General features: G+C 38.7%; 1 protein-coding gene across 1 annotated transcript in view; it reads left to right on the top strand.

Moving 5' to 3' along the window:
• Window positions 1-362: 362 nt before the first annotated feature.
• PRIM2 (DNA primase subunit 2) overlaps window positions 363-19024 on the top strand; it is a 320402-nt gene continuing 301740 nt past the window's right edge. Inside the window, 5 exon segments of the mRNA XM_021691946.2 lie at window positions 363-386; window positions 388-517; window positions 2535-2638; window positions 5293-5372; window positions 6965-7085. Of these exon segments, the coding sequence (XP_021547621.2) occupies window positions 363-386; window positions 388-517; window positions 2535-2638; window positions 5293-5372; window positions 6965-7085 (459 nt within the window).

Raw genomic sequence — 19024 nt, 5'->3', positions numbered from 1 at the left:
AATTCACAATTGCAACCCGTATAAAATCTCATCTTAACTCTTGGGACTGCGGAGGTGCAAGGGTGGTGGCACACAGGCAACATAGCCTGGTTTTGATGTTGCCGGAAGTTATGACCACCACCTGCGTTTCACCTTGCACACACGGCCCTCACTCGCATTACAGAATTGTTACAGGTGTGTTGTAGAAAATCTGGAAAATACAAAAAGACGTATTACCCAGGAATAACCACTGTTAACATTTTATGCATGCCTTTCAGTTTTTTTCTGTGTATATGAAGTTATTTTTTGCATTTGTTGTTTGTTGTTTTCAACTCCATTTGCCATTATTTTAACCATTTTATGTTTCCTTCCAAGGTAACGAGATGCAGTTTTCTGGAGGAAAGCGGAAAAAAACTGAGGTTGACAGGTGACCAAAGGAATGTTTGCTACCCTCATAGCCTTCAGTTTTACTTGGAGCCACCTTCTGAAAGCATATCTTTGATCGAGTTTGAAAACTTGGCTATCGATAGAGTTAAATGTGAGTGATACTTGAATTAGAGTTTGTATGTTCTTGAGAACTTCACTTAAAATTTGGGGGAATGAATGAGAGTAATTTATTTTCTTCATTCAATTCATTCAAGAAATACTTATTGAGGGCTTGCTATTTTATTTACTGTATAGTGTATATTGAGTGCCACTATATTCTAGGTTGGGTGGGGATTTTCAGATGAATAGTGTAATTCTCATATTCATTGAAGTTGTATTCTAGTACGTAGATACACACATCCAAAATAATAATCATAATTTAGTATTTTAAGTGTCTTACTAGAGGTAAATAATGGTGCTCTTGAAACAGGTGGGAGTGATTTAGGCTGATTAAGTAAGACTGCTTAGAGAAGTTGAAATGTAATCTGGACCTCAAAGGATGAATAGAAGTTTCTCAAAAGAAAAGTAAAAGTTTTTTTCAAGCTGAGATAATGGACTGTTCAGAGACTTGGAGGCACGAGTGAGAATGTTATATTTGAGGGAACAGTGACAAGTTTAGGTTAGGTGGAGAAGAATGGATAACCAAGGGCATTTTGTGCCAAGCTAATGGTGTAATATCGGTGTATAAGAAGGATGTGGCAGTTGTACTGTGGGCCTGCTTATCCTCTGTGTGTTAGTGAAAGAAAGAAATAAGCTGGGCATGAACTGAAACAAGTAATAACAGTGTCTTCTGAGTTTATGTTCCAGGATATCCTTGTGGGAAAATCAGAAGGTAAGGTAAGATACTGTTAGTCACTTTTAGAAGAGCAGAGTGACAGGGTGTCTGGGTGGTTCAGTTGGTTGGGCAACTGCCTTCGGCTCGGGACATGATCCCAGAGTCCTGGGATCGAGCCCCGCTTCAGGCTCCTTGCTCAGCGGGGAGCCTGCTTCTCCCTCTCCCTCTGCCTGCTATTCCACCTGCTTGTGCTCTCTGTCAAATAAATAAATAATCTTAAAAAAAAAAAATAGAGCAGAGTGACAACAGCTAATACAGAGAGGGAGCACTCAGGGCTTGTTGAGTGAAGAGTGAAGACAAGGGAGAAAAGGGTTTTAGGAAGCTTAGCAGTGTCGGATGCTTCATAGAGATTAAGATGATGATTGAAAAGTGCCCCTTGGGTTTGGCACTTACGGAGTGAGATGGTGAAGGCCTGAACTAAGGCAGTAACAGTGTCAGGGATAGGAAGGGAGCCATTTACTGAGGAGGTATTCCTGACAGGATTTGGTGATTGTTTGGATATGAGGAGTGAGGGGGCAGGTGAGAATGGCTGAAATTCCATTTTGGATGATCTGGTGGTTAGAAACTGTGCTAGTGGAGATGGGGATGGCAGGAAGAGGGGCAGGACGGAGGGGAAGAGAATTAGTTTAGTTTGAGATACCGTAATGAGGTGTCTGTGGGGCACGGGTTTATGTTCAGGATTCATTTTAGAAGTTTTGCATTCTTGAATTATAAAAATGCTTTTCATAATGATGGAAGTAGAATTCATCTAAGGAAGGATTGACAGGGTGCTTTGGGAACCTTTGAACAGTTATGTGCATCTATTCAGGACAGTTCATTTGGATCATTGAAGGGTTTTGCTTCTTCGCTGTTGGGTCTTCTCTACTTCATCAGTAAAGGAAGGGCTATTTTTTCTGATGAGTCTCTGCTGAGTAAATGAAGCAAACTGACAGCTCCACATGAGGGATGCAAACGGGTGCTTAATTTTTTTTTTTTTAATAACAACACACTTGAATTCCTCAACAGGGGTGGCTCAGTACACAGTAATGATCCCCCATCCCTCTCCCTCTGTTTGAGAATCCCTGGTATTAGATTATGTTATAGGACAGGTATATTTTCTGCATATGGATGGAGATTATTTTCCCATAAATTTATGTAATTTGTATAACGTACTTGCAGAAAATAAAGCCATTACAACTTGTCATCTTTTAAAAACAAGTAATTATGGGATTGCTATTCATAGACTTTGTCTTAGTTTTTAAAAATTATCTTGCAATCATACATTTTTTTCTTCTGTTTTAAAAATATTTTCTAGTGCTAAAAGCAGTTGAAAATCTTGGTGTGAGCTATGTGAAAGGAACTGAGCCATACCAGAGTAAGTTGGAGAATGAGATAAGAAAGCTCAAGTTTTCCTTCAGAGTAAGTAAAAGTGGGAAAGCAATGTTCTTCAGTTTGTATATATTTATATAGTGAGTCTTGGTTGTGGAAAAGATCTCATATTAGGCACAGGGCTTTAAAAAAGACTAGCATAGACTCTGCCTGAAGGGATATCTGCAGTCCATTAGGGGTGATTGACATGTAGTCACATGATTATAATATAGCAGGGTTTCTCAACCTCAGGACTATTGACATTTGGGCCTGATAATTCCTTGGTGCAGGGAGTGTTCTGTGCACTGTAGGATGCTCATTAGCGTTTCTGACTTCTGCCCAGTAGATATCTCCAGACATTACCGGATGTACCCTGTGCACCACAGCATGAAGGGTGCTGTTAAATGCGTGCTCCAGGAACTCCAAGAGCACCTCTAATTACCCAGCTCACACCGGGGAGGTTTGGGAAGGCGTCCCAGTTCCAGGTAGTGCTGGAACCGAATCTGATACATGTGATCAGATTTTTATTTTGGGGAGATGACTTCCAACAGCAGATTGAGTGGGCCTTGTCTGGTAGGAGGAAAACCAGTTCGCCTGGAAATGATGAGACTGAATTGAATGGGGAGAAGAGGACTGATATTAAAAGATACTATGAAGGTCGAATGAAAAGATTTTAGTGACTAATTGCAGGGAGAGTTAGGAATGACACCCGGGTTTCTGGTTAGGACAACTAAGTGGATGGTGATAGTATTTTGAGAGGTGATATACAGGAGGAGAAGCAAGTCTTAGAAGGAAGATATGAGTTCTAGACATGAATTTGAGGTGCTCATGGAAATGCCTAGTGGATAGTTGGTTATGCATTCAGGTTGGACTTTGGAGACATCTGGAGTGGAGGTATGGGTTTAAGAGGAAGGTTGCTATCATCAGGAGGAGGAAAATATTTGAGTGAGATTATGGCGGACAGGATGTGAAGAATACCAATATTTAAAGTAAAGTAGAATTGGGGGAGTCTGGGAAGGAGATTGAGAAGGAGTTGCCTGAGAGGTAGGAGATCATCGGGGATAATAGTGGGATGGTAGCCAAGGAAGGCTGGAGTTGATATAATAGTGATCATGGTATAAATACTGATACCATAGCAGTAACAACAGCAAGCATTCATATTATGCTTGTTTACTGTATCCCAGAGATTGTTCTAAGGACATTACATATATTAACCCATGTAATCCAGTTAACAGTCTTATGAGGCAGGTACTCTTGTCACCCCTATTTTATAGATAAGGGAATGGAGTTATTGATAAGCTACCTAACTGGCCCAGCTTATAATTTGGTAAATGGTGGAGCCAAGATTCAAATCTGGACATTTTGTCTCCATGGTGGTACTCTTAACTACATAATTTCAGAAGGTTAAGATCATGTAAGATGAATTGTACAGAATCCGTTTGGATTTATCAGCTCTGTGGGGCCTTGTAGATAGAGGCAGAAGCCAATGATGGCAGTGTTTGGAGGAGAGAGGTGGGTATGGGATATGTACTCTTAAGATGGCTAGCTGAAAAGACAGGGGAGAAATAGGTCTGAATAAAGAAGAATTTATAGGGAAAAGAGAAGACCTACATGACAGGAGATACTTGAACATGCTTATAAGCTGAGCAAAGAAATCTGGAAGAGAAAGAAGAGGGGAGTTTGAGAGAGCATTTGATAAATCAAGATCCTTAGAACAGAAGAGTAGATGGGTTGCATGGCTTAGGTTTAGGGATTAGCTTATATAGGAGGAGGGAGAGATCTCTTGTCCACAGAGTTGGAAGGGAAAGTAGTACGGTGTGGATGCAGAAGCTTGGAGCTGAAGGAGTTGGCCCGTGGCCTTTAATTTCTGTAAAGTAGGTGAAGTTACCTGTTGGGAGAGAAGGGGAAGTGGTGTGGTAGGGAGCTTGGGTCAACTAGTAAAGACTGAAACAGCATTTCTAAGAGTGAGGAAAGATGATTATGTCTCAAATCCCTGTTCTATTGTCATAAGCATTGTGACCCTGGAAAAATTATATTACATCCCCGTGCCTCAGTTTCCTCATCTTTAAAATAGGGATTTGGTAGTGCTTACTTCATAGAGATTTTTTAAAGGATTAAATGGGTTAATAAGATTAAACATGCTTATAACAGTGCCTGGTACCTCATACGTGCTCAGGACTTGTTCCCTCTTAACTGTGTTGGACTTGAATAAGGATTCCTTGGTGCTGTAAAGATCCAGTTCATGTTAGAGGTTGTGAATTTTTAATATTCCAAATTCTCAATAATTGTGTATTTTTTTCCTCAGAGGTTCTCAGTGTTTTGGGAATAGGACTGTAGAGTGTAGCTGTAGATTTATTTAAAATCTCGGTTTTGCCAGATGGTTAAATGAAAGCAGTTGAGGGTTGATGCAAGAGGTGGTTGAAGAGGTGAGAGCCCTGGGTATGGGCTGGGTAAGAAAGGAAGTTGGGAGAGGATTTGATAGGAAGAGAGAGTGGAGTCCAAACCCAGGAGGTTTTGTTGGTATCAGTTCAGTTCTCATTTCATTTGATTGCTGTCTTACATAAAATGATAATTATCTTGGAAAGCAAATTACGAAATTTGTATTTGAAACTTTAACTTTACCATTGGCTTATGATGACTCTGTAATTCTTTATACATCTTACCATTCCAATGCATTTATCTTACTCATGTGCCATTATTTTTAGGAAAACTTAGAGAATGAGTATGAACCCCGAAGAAAAGATCATATTTCTCACTTTATTTTACGTCTTGCTTATTGCCAGTCGTGAGTATACATTTATGCTCTCATAGCTGAATCTGGTATTCTTGGGTTATAAATTGGTACAGGGGAAGCTGACGTGTATTGTACTCAACATTGAAAAACTCAGAATAACATCAGAAACTGGCGATTGATGAGTTGAACACTGCTGTAGCGAATTGAAGCCAGTTTACTAAAAATATTGAAAAAATTCTTTTCTAAAATTTACCTGTTGAAACACTTGTTAGCTTCATGGGACAGGCTCTTCATTTGGGATTTGAAATTGGAGGGGATTTCAGGAAGAAGAAGGACTTTTGCTACTGTTTTCCCAGAAAAAAATAGTGGCACTATTTATAAGAAATAATGACTCAAACATATACTTGTATTTGGTACAGAATTTTAGAAGTTGAGATCTATGGGCTAGTGCCCATTAGATAAGATCTTTTCCTTTGCTAGTTCGTTTGTTATAATATAGTGCCACCCAGAGGGAGAAGGAGTTAGTTGCTTTTTTTTTTTTTTAACTTTTTTTCCCTGCATTAATTTTGGCTAAATAGCATACTTATTGTAAGTTTTTTTTTTTCCTGTTTCTTTCTATTAATAGGCTTAGCAAATGAGAATCTTGAAATTGTTTTCTATCACAAAATTATAACTGAGAAATTATTCACCGTGTTTGGTCTTGGAGCTTTTTTTCTTTTGTAAAAAAGCATGTGCATTTTATGTAATTTATGCAGTAAATGAATTCCTGACAATCTGTGAAAGTCACTTTGGAAAAAAAAACTAAATCATATATACATGCAGTAGTAAAATTATTTTGTGACAACAATAATGCCCATTATATATTTTATGAATTAATATATTTATATGTTGGCTTTTAAAAAATTGAGGTATACTTGCACATATTAAATTTTGTGAAATTATAAACTATAAAGCTGTAAGCAAAGTTTACTTTCAGAGTTTCTCTGATCATAATCTATTCAGAGATAAAGTTACTTTTTTTTTTTTTTTTAAAGTTTTTTTTATTTATTTATTTGACAGAGAGAGACACAGTGAGAGAGGGAACACAAGCAGGGGGAGTGGGAGAGAGAGAAGCAGGCTTCCCGCAGAGCAGGGAGCCCGATGTGGGGCTCGATCCCAGGACCCTGGGATCATGACCTGAGCCGAAGGCAGACGCTTAACGACTGAGCCACCCAGGCGCCCCAAGATAAAGTTACTTTTAAAAAATTTGCTATTTATTTGGCATTGATGAAACCACCTTAGGCTGAAGGAATATCCCATTTTCTAATGTAAATGACTATTTTGCAGTTAAATGCAATGAATTGTGTTCTTTTATATTATTTGATAATCAGCTAGGCTCAAGGTATTCTGTATTTAATTCTTTTAATTTTATATTCATAATATCTCTCCCCATGTTCAGCACATCCCTGGTAGATTGTGTGTGCTATGTATCTGTACTCTTTATTATAATAGAGGACTTGTATGCTTTTAGCTTCTGTCTTTTGGCGTCTTGCTTATGTTTGAATTTTATTTCATAAAGATTTCTTGGATTTAATAATTGGTGGACTTTTAAAATAACATTGGGCTTTTCATTTATGCTTACCATTTCCCTGTCTCCATTTCAGTGAGGATCTTAGACGCTGGTTCATTCAACAAGAAATGGATCTCCTTCGATTTCGATTCAGTATTTTACCCAAGGACAAAATTCAAAATTTCTTAAAGGATATCCATTTGCACTTTGAGGCTGTAAGTATAGTTTTGTATCCATCTTCAAATTGTTTTCATCATTCTCCCTTCCTGTTGGCCTTAAGTGCTAGTATTAACGTGTGGCATTCTTTCTCTTTACATTTTCTTCTGAAGTACCTGCCTGAAAGAATAGCTGTTGGCTTTGCACAAGGAACCTTTCCTTTTCCATGACTAGAAGAAAAGGGGCTCCTTAGTACCAAAGTCTCACATTTAGTGACTTTATTAAATATGTGACTTGTGAAAGCACAAAAAAATTTAATTTATACAGGTTCATCTTTAACCAAAATCTTCTAGGCTGAAGATTTAAAGCTAATAATGTATTAAAGGAAATAGAGAAGTGTTAGGTAGTATATATTTCCAGTAATGAAATATAGTTTAGACTTTATTTTAAAAGTCAGTTGGTAAAATCTCTGAGGAGTTGTAAAAATTATTTTGCAGACAAATCTGAATGATTTACATATTGTAACTATATGAAAAAGAAATGTCTGGGATATATTTAGCAAGTGTAAGTATTGTGGGTGGAAATAGGATTTATGTTTTTTAGGATGATCTATGCTGTGGAGGGAAGGCAGAAAAATTCTGTCATGGAGCACTTAGATGTTAGTAGGATTGAGTGAGTGTCCATTTTGGTGTTAGAATGAGTGACTTGAGGCCAAATAAAGTAGAAGTTGGAGTGAAAGACATTGTTCTGAGAAGTGGAAAATATACTCATTGTGTACAGAAACAGTGTGGTTTATTGAGTTGGTGGAAAGAGATGGCATGAAGGGAAGTAAACAAACATTTGATAGACGTTTAGTGTTGATTATGTGTGAGGGAAGCACTTTGCGCAGTTTTTCTCCTTTCTAAGAGCCTCATGAGATTTCTATTTTTTTTTTTTAAGATTTTATTTATTTATTTGAGAGAGAAAGAATGAGAGAGAGCACATGAGAGGGGGGAGGGTCAGAGGGAGAAGCAGACTCCCTGCCGAGCAGGGAGCCCGATGCGGGACTCGATCCAGGGACTCCAGGATCATGACCTGAGCCGAAGGCAGTCGTTTAACCAACTGAGCCACCCAGGCACCCGAGATTTCTGTTTTTTTTTAAAGATTTTATTTATTCATTTGAGAGAGAATGGGAGAGAATGAGCATGAGAGGGGTGAGGGTCAGAGGGCGAAGCAGACTCCCTGCTGAGCAGGGGGTCCGATGAGGGACTCGATCCCGGGACTCCAGGATTATGACCTGAGCTGAAGGCAGTTGCCCAACCAACTGAGCCACCCAGGCTCCCGCCCCATGAGATTTCTAAATAACACCTACGTGGGCATAGGAAGGTGTTGAGCCTAGATCATCTGACCCAAACCCCATACATTTTCCCTTTTGTCTTTTTTTGTTTGTTTTTAACTTAGATCCTTAGTGAAGTCCATTATTGCTAATATCACTTACAGTTAATGTATGCTTTTATATTAAAAATAATTTATTTTTTCCTGTTGTTGAAATGAATAGAGAAGGGCACCTGGGTGGCTCAGTCAGTTAAGTGTCTGACTCTTGATCTCACCTCAGGTCTTGATCTCAGGGTTGTGAGTTCAAGCCCCGCATTAGGTTCCATGTGAGTTCAAGCCCCCGCATTAGGTTCCATGGTGCTGGGGATGGAGCCTACTTATAAATAAATAAATAGATGGATAGATAGAAATAGAGAAGTGTCCTTGAAGATGTTTTTTATTCTTTTTTTTTTTTTAAAGATTTTATTTATTTGAGAGAGAGAGAAAACACAAGCAGGGGGCGGGGCAAAGGGAGAAGGAGAAGCAGACTCCTTGCTGAGTAGGGAGTCCCACGTGGGGCTTGATCCCTGGACCATGGGATCATGATCTGAGCTGAAGGCAGATGCTTAACCGCCTGAACCACCCAGGCGCCCGTAAAGATCTATTTTTTATTTTAAAATGTCTCAGTGTATTGTCAAGTATAATTTTTTTTAAGCAAAAACTGTTTTTTTTTTTAAATTTACAATTTAATTATGTACAGAAAAGTGCATAGATCATAACTATATAGCTCTATGAAGTATCACAAAGTGATCATTACCAAAGTTAAGAAATGGAACATTGCTATCACCTGTGTACCTTGTGTCTCCTCCTATTCACTACCTCCTGTCTCCTGCCTAAAATTAGCTACTACCTGACTTCTAATATCATAAATTCTGCCTGATTTTGAACTTTATATAAATAGTATCATACAGTGTGTCTTTTTCCCCCAGCTCTATTGAGACGTAATTGACGTATAGCATTCTGTAGGCTTAAGGTGTCCAAGGTGATCATTTGATACATGTATATGTTGTGAAGTGTTTACCACAATAAGACTAGTTAACACATCCTTCACCTCACATAATTGCAATTTTGTCGTGGTTATGGTGAGAACATTTAAAATTCACTCTCATGTCAACTTTCAGTTATAGAATACAGTATTGTTAACTATAGTCACCATGATATTATGGCAATGGAAGTGTGGACTCTTTGACCAATGTCTCATTTTTCCCCACCCCCTTGCCCCTGGCATTCAACATTCTGTTCTCTGTTTCTATGTATTCGGCTTTTTTAGATTCTACATTACACATGAGATCACAGGTATATTTTATAATACCTTTGTTGAGATAGCATTCACATATCTTGAAATTCACCCTTTTAAAATGTACAACTTAGGGGAAGGGAAAAAAAATAAAATATAATTTATTGGTTTTTAGTATAATCACAGAGTTGTACAACCATCACCACTATCTATTTTAGAACATTTCATTACCCTAGAAAAGAATTTGAGAATTATCCTACCCATTAGTAGTCACTTTTCGTTTCTTCCTCTCATCCCTTGGAAGCCACTAACCTACTTTCTGTCTCTGTGAATTTGTCTATTCTGGTCTTTTCATATAAATGGAATCATGTAACTTGTGGTCTTGTTACTGGTTTCTTTCACTTAGTGCAATTCTTTTTAAAAATTAAGTATAATCAACATACAGTGTTGTATTAGTTTCAGGTATACAATATATAACAATTCAACAATTCTATACAATTCTCAGTGCTTATCACAATAAATATATTCTTAATCCCTTTATGTATTTCACCCATCCTCCCACCTACCTCCCTTCTGGCAACCACCAGTTTGTTCTCTGTATGTGAATCTGTTCTTTGGTTTGTCTCTTTGTTGTTGTTGTTTTGTTTCTTAAATTCCACCTATGAATGAAATCGTATGGTATTTGTCTTTCTCTGATGGACTTATATCACTTAGCATTATATCTTCTGGGTCCATCCATGTTGTTGCAAAGGGCAAGATTGCATTTTTTTATGGCTGAGTAATATTCCATTATATACACACACATACACACCACATCTTTTTTATTCATTCATCTATGGATGAACACTTGGGTTGCTTCTATATGTTGGCTATTGTGAATAATGCTTTACTTAGCACGATATTTTATTTTATTTTTTTTAAAGATTTTATTTATTTATTTGAGAGAGAGAGAATGAGAGAGAGTACATGAGAGGGGGGAGGGTCAGAGGGAGAAGCAGGCTCCTTGCCGAGCAGGGAGCCCAATGCGGGACTCGATCCCGGGACTCCAGGATCATGACCTGAGCTGAAGGCAGTTGCTTAACCAACTGAGCCACCCAGGCGCCCCTTAGCACGATATTTTAAAGTTTCATCCATGTTGTAGCAAAAATCAGTACTTCATTCTTTTTTATTGTCAAATAGTATTTCTCTGTTCAACAGTTGATGGACTTTGGGTTGTTTCTACATTTTGGCTATTAGGAATAATGCTGCAGTGAATATGTACGAGTTTTGTGTGGATATCTTTTTATTTCTTTTAGGTATATATCTGGGAATGGAATTACTAGGTCATAGGGTAATTCTGTGTTTAAACTTTTGAGGAACTGCCAAACTTTTTCAATGTGGCTGCACCATTTTATATCTTACTGGTGTACGATGGTCTCCCTTTCTCCACATTTTCACCCACAATTGTTGTTACTTGTTTTTGAATGTAGCCATCCTAGTGGATGTGAAGCGGTAAGTCACTGGGGTTTTGATTTACATTTCTCTAATGATGAATGATGTTGAGCATCTTTTCACGTGCTTACTGGTTATTTGTATATTTTGGGGGGAATGTCTATACAAATCCTTTGTATGTTTTTTTAATCGAGTCATCTTTTTATTGTTGAGTGTTAATTTACATATTCTGAATACAGTAAGATATATGATGTACAAATGTTTTCTCTCTTAGGATTGTCATTTCATTTTGATGGTATCATTTGCAACACAAAGTTTTTAATTTATGTGAAGTCTAGTTTATCTATTTTTTTCTTTTGTCACTTGTACTTTTGGTGTCAGATCTAAGAAGGTTTTGTCTAAAGGAAGGTCATGAAGATTTTCTCCTATGGCTTTCTCTAGGAGTTTTTGTTGTTTTTTTTTTTTAAGATTTATTCATTTATTTTAGAGAGTGAGAGAGTGAGTGAGTGTGCACAAATGGGAGGGGCAGGGAGAGGGAAGGAGAATCCCAAGCAGACTCTGCCCAAAACATGGAGCCCAGTGCCTGGCTAAATCTCAGGACCCAAGATTGTGACCTGAGCCGAAACCAAGAGTTGGACACTTAACCAATTGCACCACCCAGACACCCGTCTAAGAGTTTTATAATTTTGGTTCTTACATTTGGGTTTGTGGCCCATTTTGCATTAATTTCTGTATATTGTATGAAGTAGGGGTCCAACTTAATTTTTTCGCATGTGGCTGTCCGGTTTTCAGGTGTCATTTGTTAAAGTGGCTGTTCTTTCCTCATCAAATTGTCACTCTTGTCAAAAGTCAGTTGACTGAATTGGTTAATTTCTGGACTCTTAATTTTATTCTTTTGAGCTGTATGCTTATTCTTATGGCAGTACTGTATGGTCTTGAATATTGACTACTATAGCTTTGTATATTTGAAATTGAGAAGTAGGAGTCCTTTAACTTTGTTCTTTTTTCAAGATTATTTTGGCTATTTTTGTTCCTTGCATTTTCTTAAGAATTTTAGGATTCACATATCAGCTCTATGAATAAGTCAGCTGGGACTCAGACTGGGATTCAGACTGAGATTGCAGAAACCATGTAGATCAGTTTGGGGAGTTTTGCCATCTTAATACTAAGTGTTTTTCATGAACATGGGATATTTTTATTTTTGAAGGTTTTCTTTAATTTTTTCAACAAAATCAAGTACTTTTGTTAAATTTATACCTATAGGTATTTTATTCTTTATTTTTACTTTTAATTTTTTAAAAGATTTTATTTATTTGTCAGAGAGAGAGCGAGCGAGAACATGTGCAGGCACCCACAAGCACCCACAAGGAGGGGGAGTGTCAGGCAGAGGGAGAAGCAGTCTCCCCGCTGAGCAAGGAGCCCTATTCGGGACTTGATCCCAGGACCCAGGTATCATGACCTGAGCCGAAGGCAGACGCTTAACCAACTGAGCCACCCAGGTGTCCCTTATTCTTTATTTTTCAAAAATTTTAAATTAATTTGATTTTTAAGTAGGCTCCATGGTGGGGCTTGATCTCATGACCCTGAGATCAAGACCTGAGATGAGATCAAGAGTCAAATGCTTAACTGACTGACCCACCCAGGCGACCCCCTTAGTATTTTATTCTTTAATGTCACTGTAAGTGGAATTGTTTCTTTATTTCATTTTTGGAATATTTATTGCTAGTTTATAGAAGTTCAATTGATATTTATATATTGATCTTGTATCCTGCAACCTAATGGAACTCTTAGTACTAAGAGGTTTTAGTGGATTCCTTAGGAGATTATGTCTCACAAATAGAGGTGAATCTTACTCATTACTTTCCAATCTGGATGCTTTTTATTTCTTCGTTTTTGACTAATTTCCCTAGGTAGAATCTCTAGTATAATGTTGAATAGAAGTGGCAGTAGTGGACATCCTTGTCTTGTTCCTGATTTTAGTGGGAAGAAATCATTCAGTCTTTTACTTTGACCTATGATATTAGGTATGTGCTTTTTACAGATGACTTTTATTCAGATTGAGAAAATTTCCTTCTAATTTTATTTGAGCATTCTCATCATGAAAGGGTGTTGGATTTTTGTCATGTGCTTTTTTTTTTTTTAAATATTTTATTTATTTATTTTGACAGAGAGAGACACAGCGAGAGAGAGAACATAAGCAGGGGGAGTGGGAGAGGGAGAAGCAGGCTCCCCGTGGAGCAGGGAGCCCAACACGGGGCTCGATCCCAGGACCCTGGGATCATGACCTGAGCCGAAGGCAGATGCTTAACGACTGAGCCACCCAGGCGCCCCCGAGTCATGTGCTTTTTTTGCACCTGTTGAGATGATCGTATGATTTTGTCCTTTATTTTGTGAATATGGTGTGTTACATTAATTGATTTTTGGTCCCAACCTTGCTGGGATATTCCTGGGATAAATTCCTCTTGCTTATACTGTATGATTGATTGATTGATTGACTGATTGGAGAGAGAGCATGCACACACCAGCAGCAGGGTAGACGGGCTGAGGGAGTGGGAGAATCTCAAGCAGACTCAATGCTGAGCCACCTAGGTGCCCCTGTATGATCCTTTTTATATGTTGCTGGATGATTTGCTATAATTTTTTGGAGGATTTTTGTGTTTATTGATAAGGGATGTTAGTCTGTAGTTTTCTTGCGATGTCACTGGCTAGGTTTGGTATCAGGGTAATCTTGGTCTCAGAAGGGGTTGGGAAGTGTGAAGTGTGTCCTGTTCTTTTGGTTTTTTGGGAAGAGATTGTGAAGGATTCGTGTTTTCTTTAAATATATGTTAGAATTTAACCAGGGAATCTGGGCTTAGGCATCTCTTTGTGGGGTGTTTTAAAATTACTGATTCACTCTTATTATAGATCTATCCAAATTTTCTATTTCTTCTTGAGTCAGTTTTGGTAATTTGTGTTTTCTATGAATTTGTCCATTCATCTGAGTTATCTAATTGATATGTACACTTGTTCATAGTATCCCTCCTAATGCTTTTTTAAAAAATTGAAATATAGGGGCACCTGGGTGGCTCAGTCAGTTAAGCATCCGATTCTTGTTCTTAGCTCAGGTCTTGATCTCAGGGTTGTGAGTTCAAGCCCTGCATTGGGCTCCACGCTGGGTGTGAAGCCTACTTGAAAAAAATTGAAATATAATTAATATCCAATATTATATTAGTTTCAGAAATCCTTTTTTTTTTTTTTAAGATTTTTCATTTATTTTATTTATTTGAAAGAGAGAGACAGATAGCGAGAGAGAGCACAGGCAGGGAGAAGAGGGAGAAGCAGGCTCCCCGCTGAGCAGAGAGCCCGATGTGGGACTCAATCCCAGGACTCTGGGATCATGACCTGAGCCACCCAGGCGCCCCTCAGAAATCCTTTTTATTTCTATAAGGTTGGTAATGTCCTTTCATTCTTTCATTACTGATTTTACTAAGTCTTTTTTTTTTTTTTTGGTCATTGAGTTAGAGGTTTGTCAATTTTGTTGATCTTTTCAAATAACTATTTGGTTTTGTCAATTTTTCTATTCCTGTGTCTTTAATTTTTGCTATTTATTATTATCACTTACCAGTCTTTATTATTTCCTTCCTTCTGTTTGCTTAGGGTTTAGTTTGCTCTTCTAGTTTTTAAGGTCGAAGTTTAGGTTACTGATTCAAGGTGTTTTTTTTTTTTTTTTTTTTTTTTAAAGATTTTATTTATTTGACAGAGAGAGACACAGGAAGAGAGGGAACACAAGCAGGGGGAGTGGGAGAGGAAGAAGCAGGCTTCCCGCCGAGCAGGGAGCCCGATGCGGGGCTCGATCCCAGGACCCTGGGATCATGACCTGAGCCGAAGGCAGACGCTTAACGACTGAGCCACCCAGGCGCCCCTCAAGGTGTTTTTTTCATTTTTAATGTAGGCATTTACATTAGCCCTCCTCTGAACACTGCTTTAGATGCATTCTGTGAGTTTTGGCTGCGTTGTGTTTTGTTTTCATTAATATCAAAGTATTTTCTTTGTTTTTTCTTTGACTTACTGGTTATTTTGGGTGTTGTTCAACTTGTATGTATTTTTTTTTCAAAGATTTTATTTATTTGAGAGAGAGTGAAAAAGAGAGCACGTGCAAACACAAGCAGGTGGAGGGGCAGAGGGAGAGGGAGAAGCAGACTCCCCACTGAGCAGGGAGCCTGATGTGGGGCTTGATCCCAGGACCCTGAGACCATGACGTGAGCTGAAGTCAGATGTTTAACTGACTGAGCCAGCAGGCGCCCTCACCTTTTATGTGTTTTTGAATTTTCCAAACTTGCTGCTGTTACTGATTTTTAATTTAATTCCATTTTAGTCTGAGAACATATTTTGTATGACTGCAGTCCTTTTAAAATTATTGAGTCTTATTTTATGAGCTAGTGTATGGTTTGTCCTGAAGAATGTTCCATGTGAGCTTATTAAGAATGCATGTCTATTGGGCGCTTGAGTGGCTCAGTCGTTAAATGTCTGCCTTCGGCTCAGGTCATGATCCCAGGGTCCTGGGATTGAGTCCCACATCGGGCTCCCTGCTCAGCAGGAAGCCTGCTTCTCCTTCTCCCACTCCCCTGCTTGTGTTCCCTCTCTTGCTGTATCTCTCTCCTTCAAATAAATAAAATCTTTTTAAAAAAATGTGTGTCTGTTGCTTTTGGTTAGAGTGTTTTGTAGATATAGTTTGTTAGGTCTTACTGGTCAATAGTGTTTTCAAGTCTTCTGTTTGCTAGTTGATCTTTTTATTTGTTCTATTCATTATTAAAAGAGGGATATTGAAGTCTTCAGATACTATTGTTGAATTGTCTATTTCTGTCTGCCATTTTTTTGTTTTATGTATTTTGGGGCTCTCGTTTTAGGTGCGTAAATATGTATAATTGTTACATCTTTTTGATGGATTGACCGTTTTATCATGAAATGTTCCTCTTTATCTCTAGTAACTTTTTTTTTTTTAAAGATTTTATTTATTTATTAGAGAGAGAATGAGAGAGAGAGAACACCTGAGAGGGGATAGGATCAGAGGACGAAGCAGACTCCCTGCCGAGCAGGAAGCCCGATGCGGGACTCGATCCAGGGACTCCAGGATCATGACCTGAGCCGAAGGCAGTCGCCCAACCCACTGAGCCACCCAGGCGCCCAACATTTTTTTGTTTTAAAGTCTGTTTTGTCTGATATTATGATAGTCATTTCAGATCTTTTTTGTTTGAAAAAAGATACATCATGCAAAAAATCTTTTTACTTTCAACTGTATTTGTGTCTTTGAATCTAAAGTGTCTCTAATAGCATATAGTTGGATCATTTTTTTAAAAGATTTTATTTAGGGGCGCCTGGGTGGCTCAGTCGTTAAGCGTCTGCCTTCGGCTCAGGTCATGATCTCAGGGTCCTGGGATCGAGCCCCGCAGTGGGCTCCCTGCTCTGAGGGAAGCCTGCTTCTTCCTCTCCCACTCCCCCTGCTTGTGTTCCCTCTCTCGCTGTGTCTTTCTCTGTCAAATAAATAAATCTTTTTTTAAAGATTTTATTTATTTAAGAGAGCAAGTGTGCACAGGCAGGGGGAGGGGCAGAGGGAGAGGGACAAGCTGACTCCCTGCTGAGTGGGGAGCCTGACGTGGGGCTTGATCCTGGGACCCTGAGATCATGACCTGAGCTGAAGTGGGATGCTTAACCGACCGAGCCATCCAGGGCCCCTTGAATGTTTTTCTTAAGTGTCTAATGATCCTTGGCCCTTTGTTTATGTTTAAGAATGAGATACTAAAAAGTGGACTGGAAGATTGGGGTTTATATTGTGTACATGGAAGTGTATGAGATACTTATTTACTTTTGGGCATTATTCGATTACTTTTTAAAAAATAATTGGTTGATGACCCTTGCCAAAGTTAGTATTTCAGAGGAAGCCTCCAATCTCTTTCCACAGTGATTTATGTCTTAATGCTGACATTCTTGTATCAGAGAGCCAGGAGCCCACTGTTCACTATGGTGACTTTTTTCTTTCTTTCTTTTTTTTCATTCTTCATTTTTTGTATATGGTTCATCTAATTCATGATTGTTTTCTGTGAGATAATATTAGCTCTCTCTTCAGTATCTCTTTCTCTAGGGATTTAAGTTGTGGCTTTCTCTTCTCTTTTCAATCAATTAGCACACTTTCATCCACTTTCCAATACCATGTTGAACTCCCTCTTCCACCATTTTGTTTGTCCTTGGTGGTTTATATTCTTTTTTTTTTTTTTTTTTTTAGATTGTATTTATTTGCGAGAGAGAGAATAAGAGACAGCATGAGAGGGAGGAGGGTCAGAGGGAGAAGCAGACTCCCGCCGAGCAGGGAGCCCGATGTGGGACTCGATCCCGGGACTCCAGGATCATGACCTGAGCCGAAGGCAGTTGCTTAACGAACTGAGCCTCCCAGGCGCCCGGTTTATATTCTTTTTATATCATTATTGTCACTTTTCATTTTGTTGTGGAGGTAATGGAAATAAATACTTATGTTCAGTTTGCCATGTTTAGTGACAGGCCTCAATGGCCTCAGTAATTATAGTTTTAAATTAGGGGAATAATGATAAAGTTTTTGAATGTGGTTTATTAATAGTGGTTAACAGTCCAGACTCTGGTGGTGTATTTGTGGAGTTTGAGTTACCCATCTGATGCATATCAGTGTTGGAACCGCCCCCTTCTGATCGTACATGTTTTGCTTGGTATATGAAGAAAATATGGTCCTGACCACTCTTTACCCAGGCTGTTCTCACAGCTGTGTTTTTAACAAGCAACCTTGAGGGATGAAGTAATATTTTCCTGATATATAGAGGAGGCTTGCTTACCGCTTGCTGTAAAAGTGATTGTTTCTCAGTGTTCCTTGCTGTAGTGCAAACCCATTCTACTTGACCATTCATCTGGACTATGTCATGTTTCCCCCAAGGAACTTGATGGTAAGCAGAATGACACAATGTCTCGGCTCTCTTGCTGCTTCTTATGAGTAATACATTTCTTTGTCTCTAATGCAGGAGTCTTTGTCTTCTGTCAGCATCCATTAAACAGTAATAGGCTAACTTTTGACTTATAGGTAGCATAAAATTCAATCCCAGACTTGACAATCAGGTTTGTGATTTTGAGTAAATTTTCTGATCTGTACTTGTTTCCTCATTTTTAAGATGAGGATAATCCCGGAGTGCCTGAGAGGCTCAGTGGGTTGAGTGTCCGACTCTTGGTTTTGGCTTAGGTCGTGATATCAGGGTTATGAGATCGAGCCCTGCGTCTGGCTCTGTGCTCAGCATGGAGTCTGCTTGAGATTTTTTCCCCCTCCCTCTCTATTCCCCTCTGTTCTTCCTCCTGCTTGTGTTCTCTCTCTCTCTCTTTAAAATAAATAAATAAATAAAATGAAGATAATCCTAATCCTCACCACAGATTCCTGAGTTTTAAATTAGTTAGAGTAGGGGCACCTGGGTGGCTCAGTGGGTTAAGTGGCTGCCTTTGGGTTATGATCTAAGGGTCCTGGAATTGAGCCCTGTGTCAGGCTCCCTGCTCAGCGGGGAGTCTGCTTCTCCTGCTCCTGCTCCCATCGCTTGTGCTCTCTTTCTCTCCAATAAATAAATAAAATCTTTAAAAAAATTTAGAGCATATAGAGTTGTTAGTATTATGCCTTGCATATATATTAGTAATATGGCAGATATAGAGGCCGCAAATGTTTGTATTTGGAGAAGCTTGGGGTTAATTAGATTTGATGTGTTTTTGCTGCAATTAAAAAAAATCTATTTTGGATACCTGAAACCATAAAAATCCTAGAAGAGAACATAGGCAGTGGGTTTTTTGACATTGGCCCTAGCAGCTTTTTTCTAGATATGCCTCCTGAGGCAAAGCAAACAAAAACAAAAGTAAACTCCTGGGAACACATCAAAATAAAAAGCTCTGTACAGTGAAGGAAACAGTCAACAAAACTAAAAGGCAGCCTGTGGAATGGGAGAA

Source organism: Neomonachus schauinslandi, chromosome 8 (assembly GCF_002201575.2).
Source record: "Neomonachus schauinslandi chromosome 8, ASM220157v2, whole genome shotgun sequence".
Taxonomy (NCBI): Eukaryota; Metazoa; Chordata; class Mammalia; order Carnivora; family Phocidae; genus Neomonachus; species Neomonachus schauinslandi.
The sequence above is the reverse complement of the archived record's forward strand: the minus strand, read 5'-3'. Positions and strand labels throughout refer to the sequence as shown.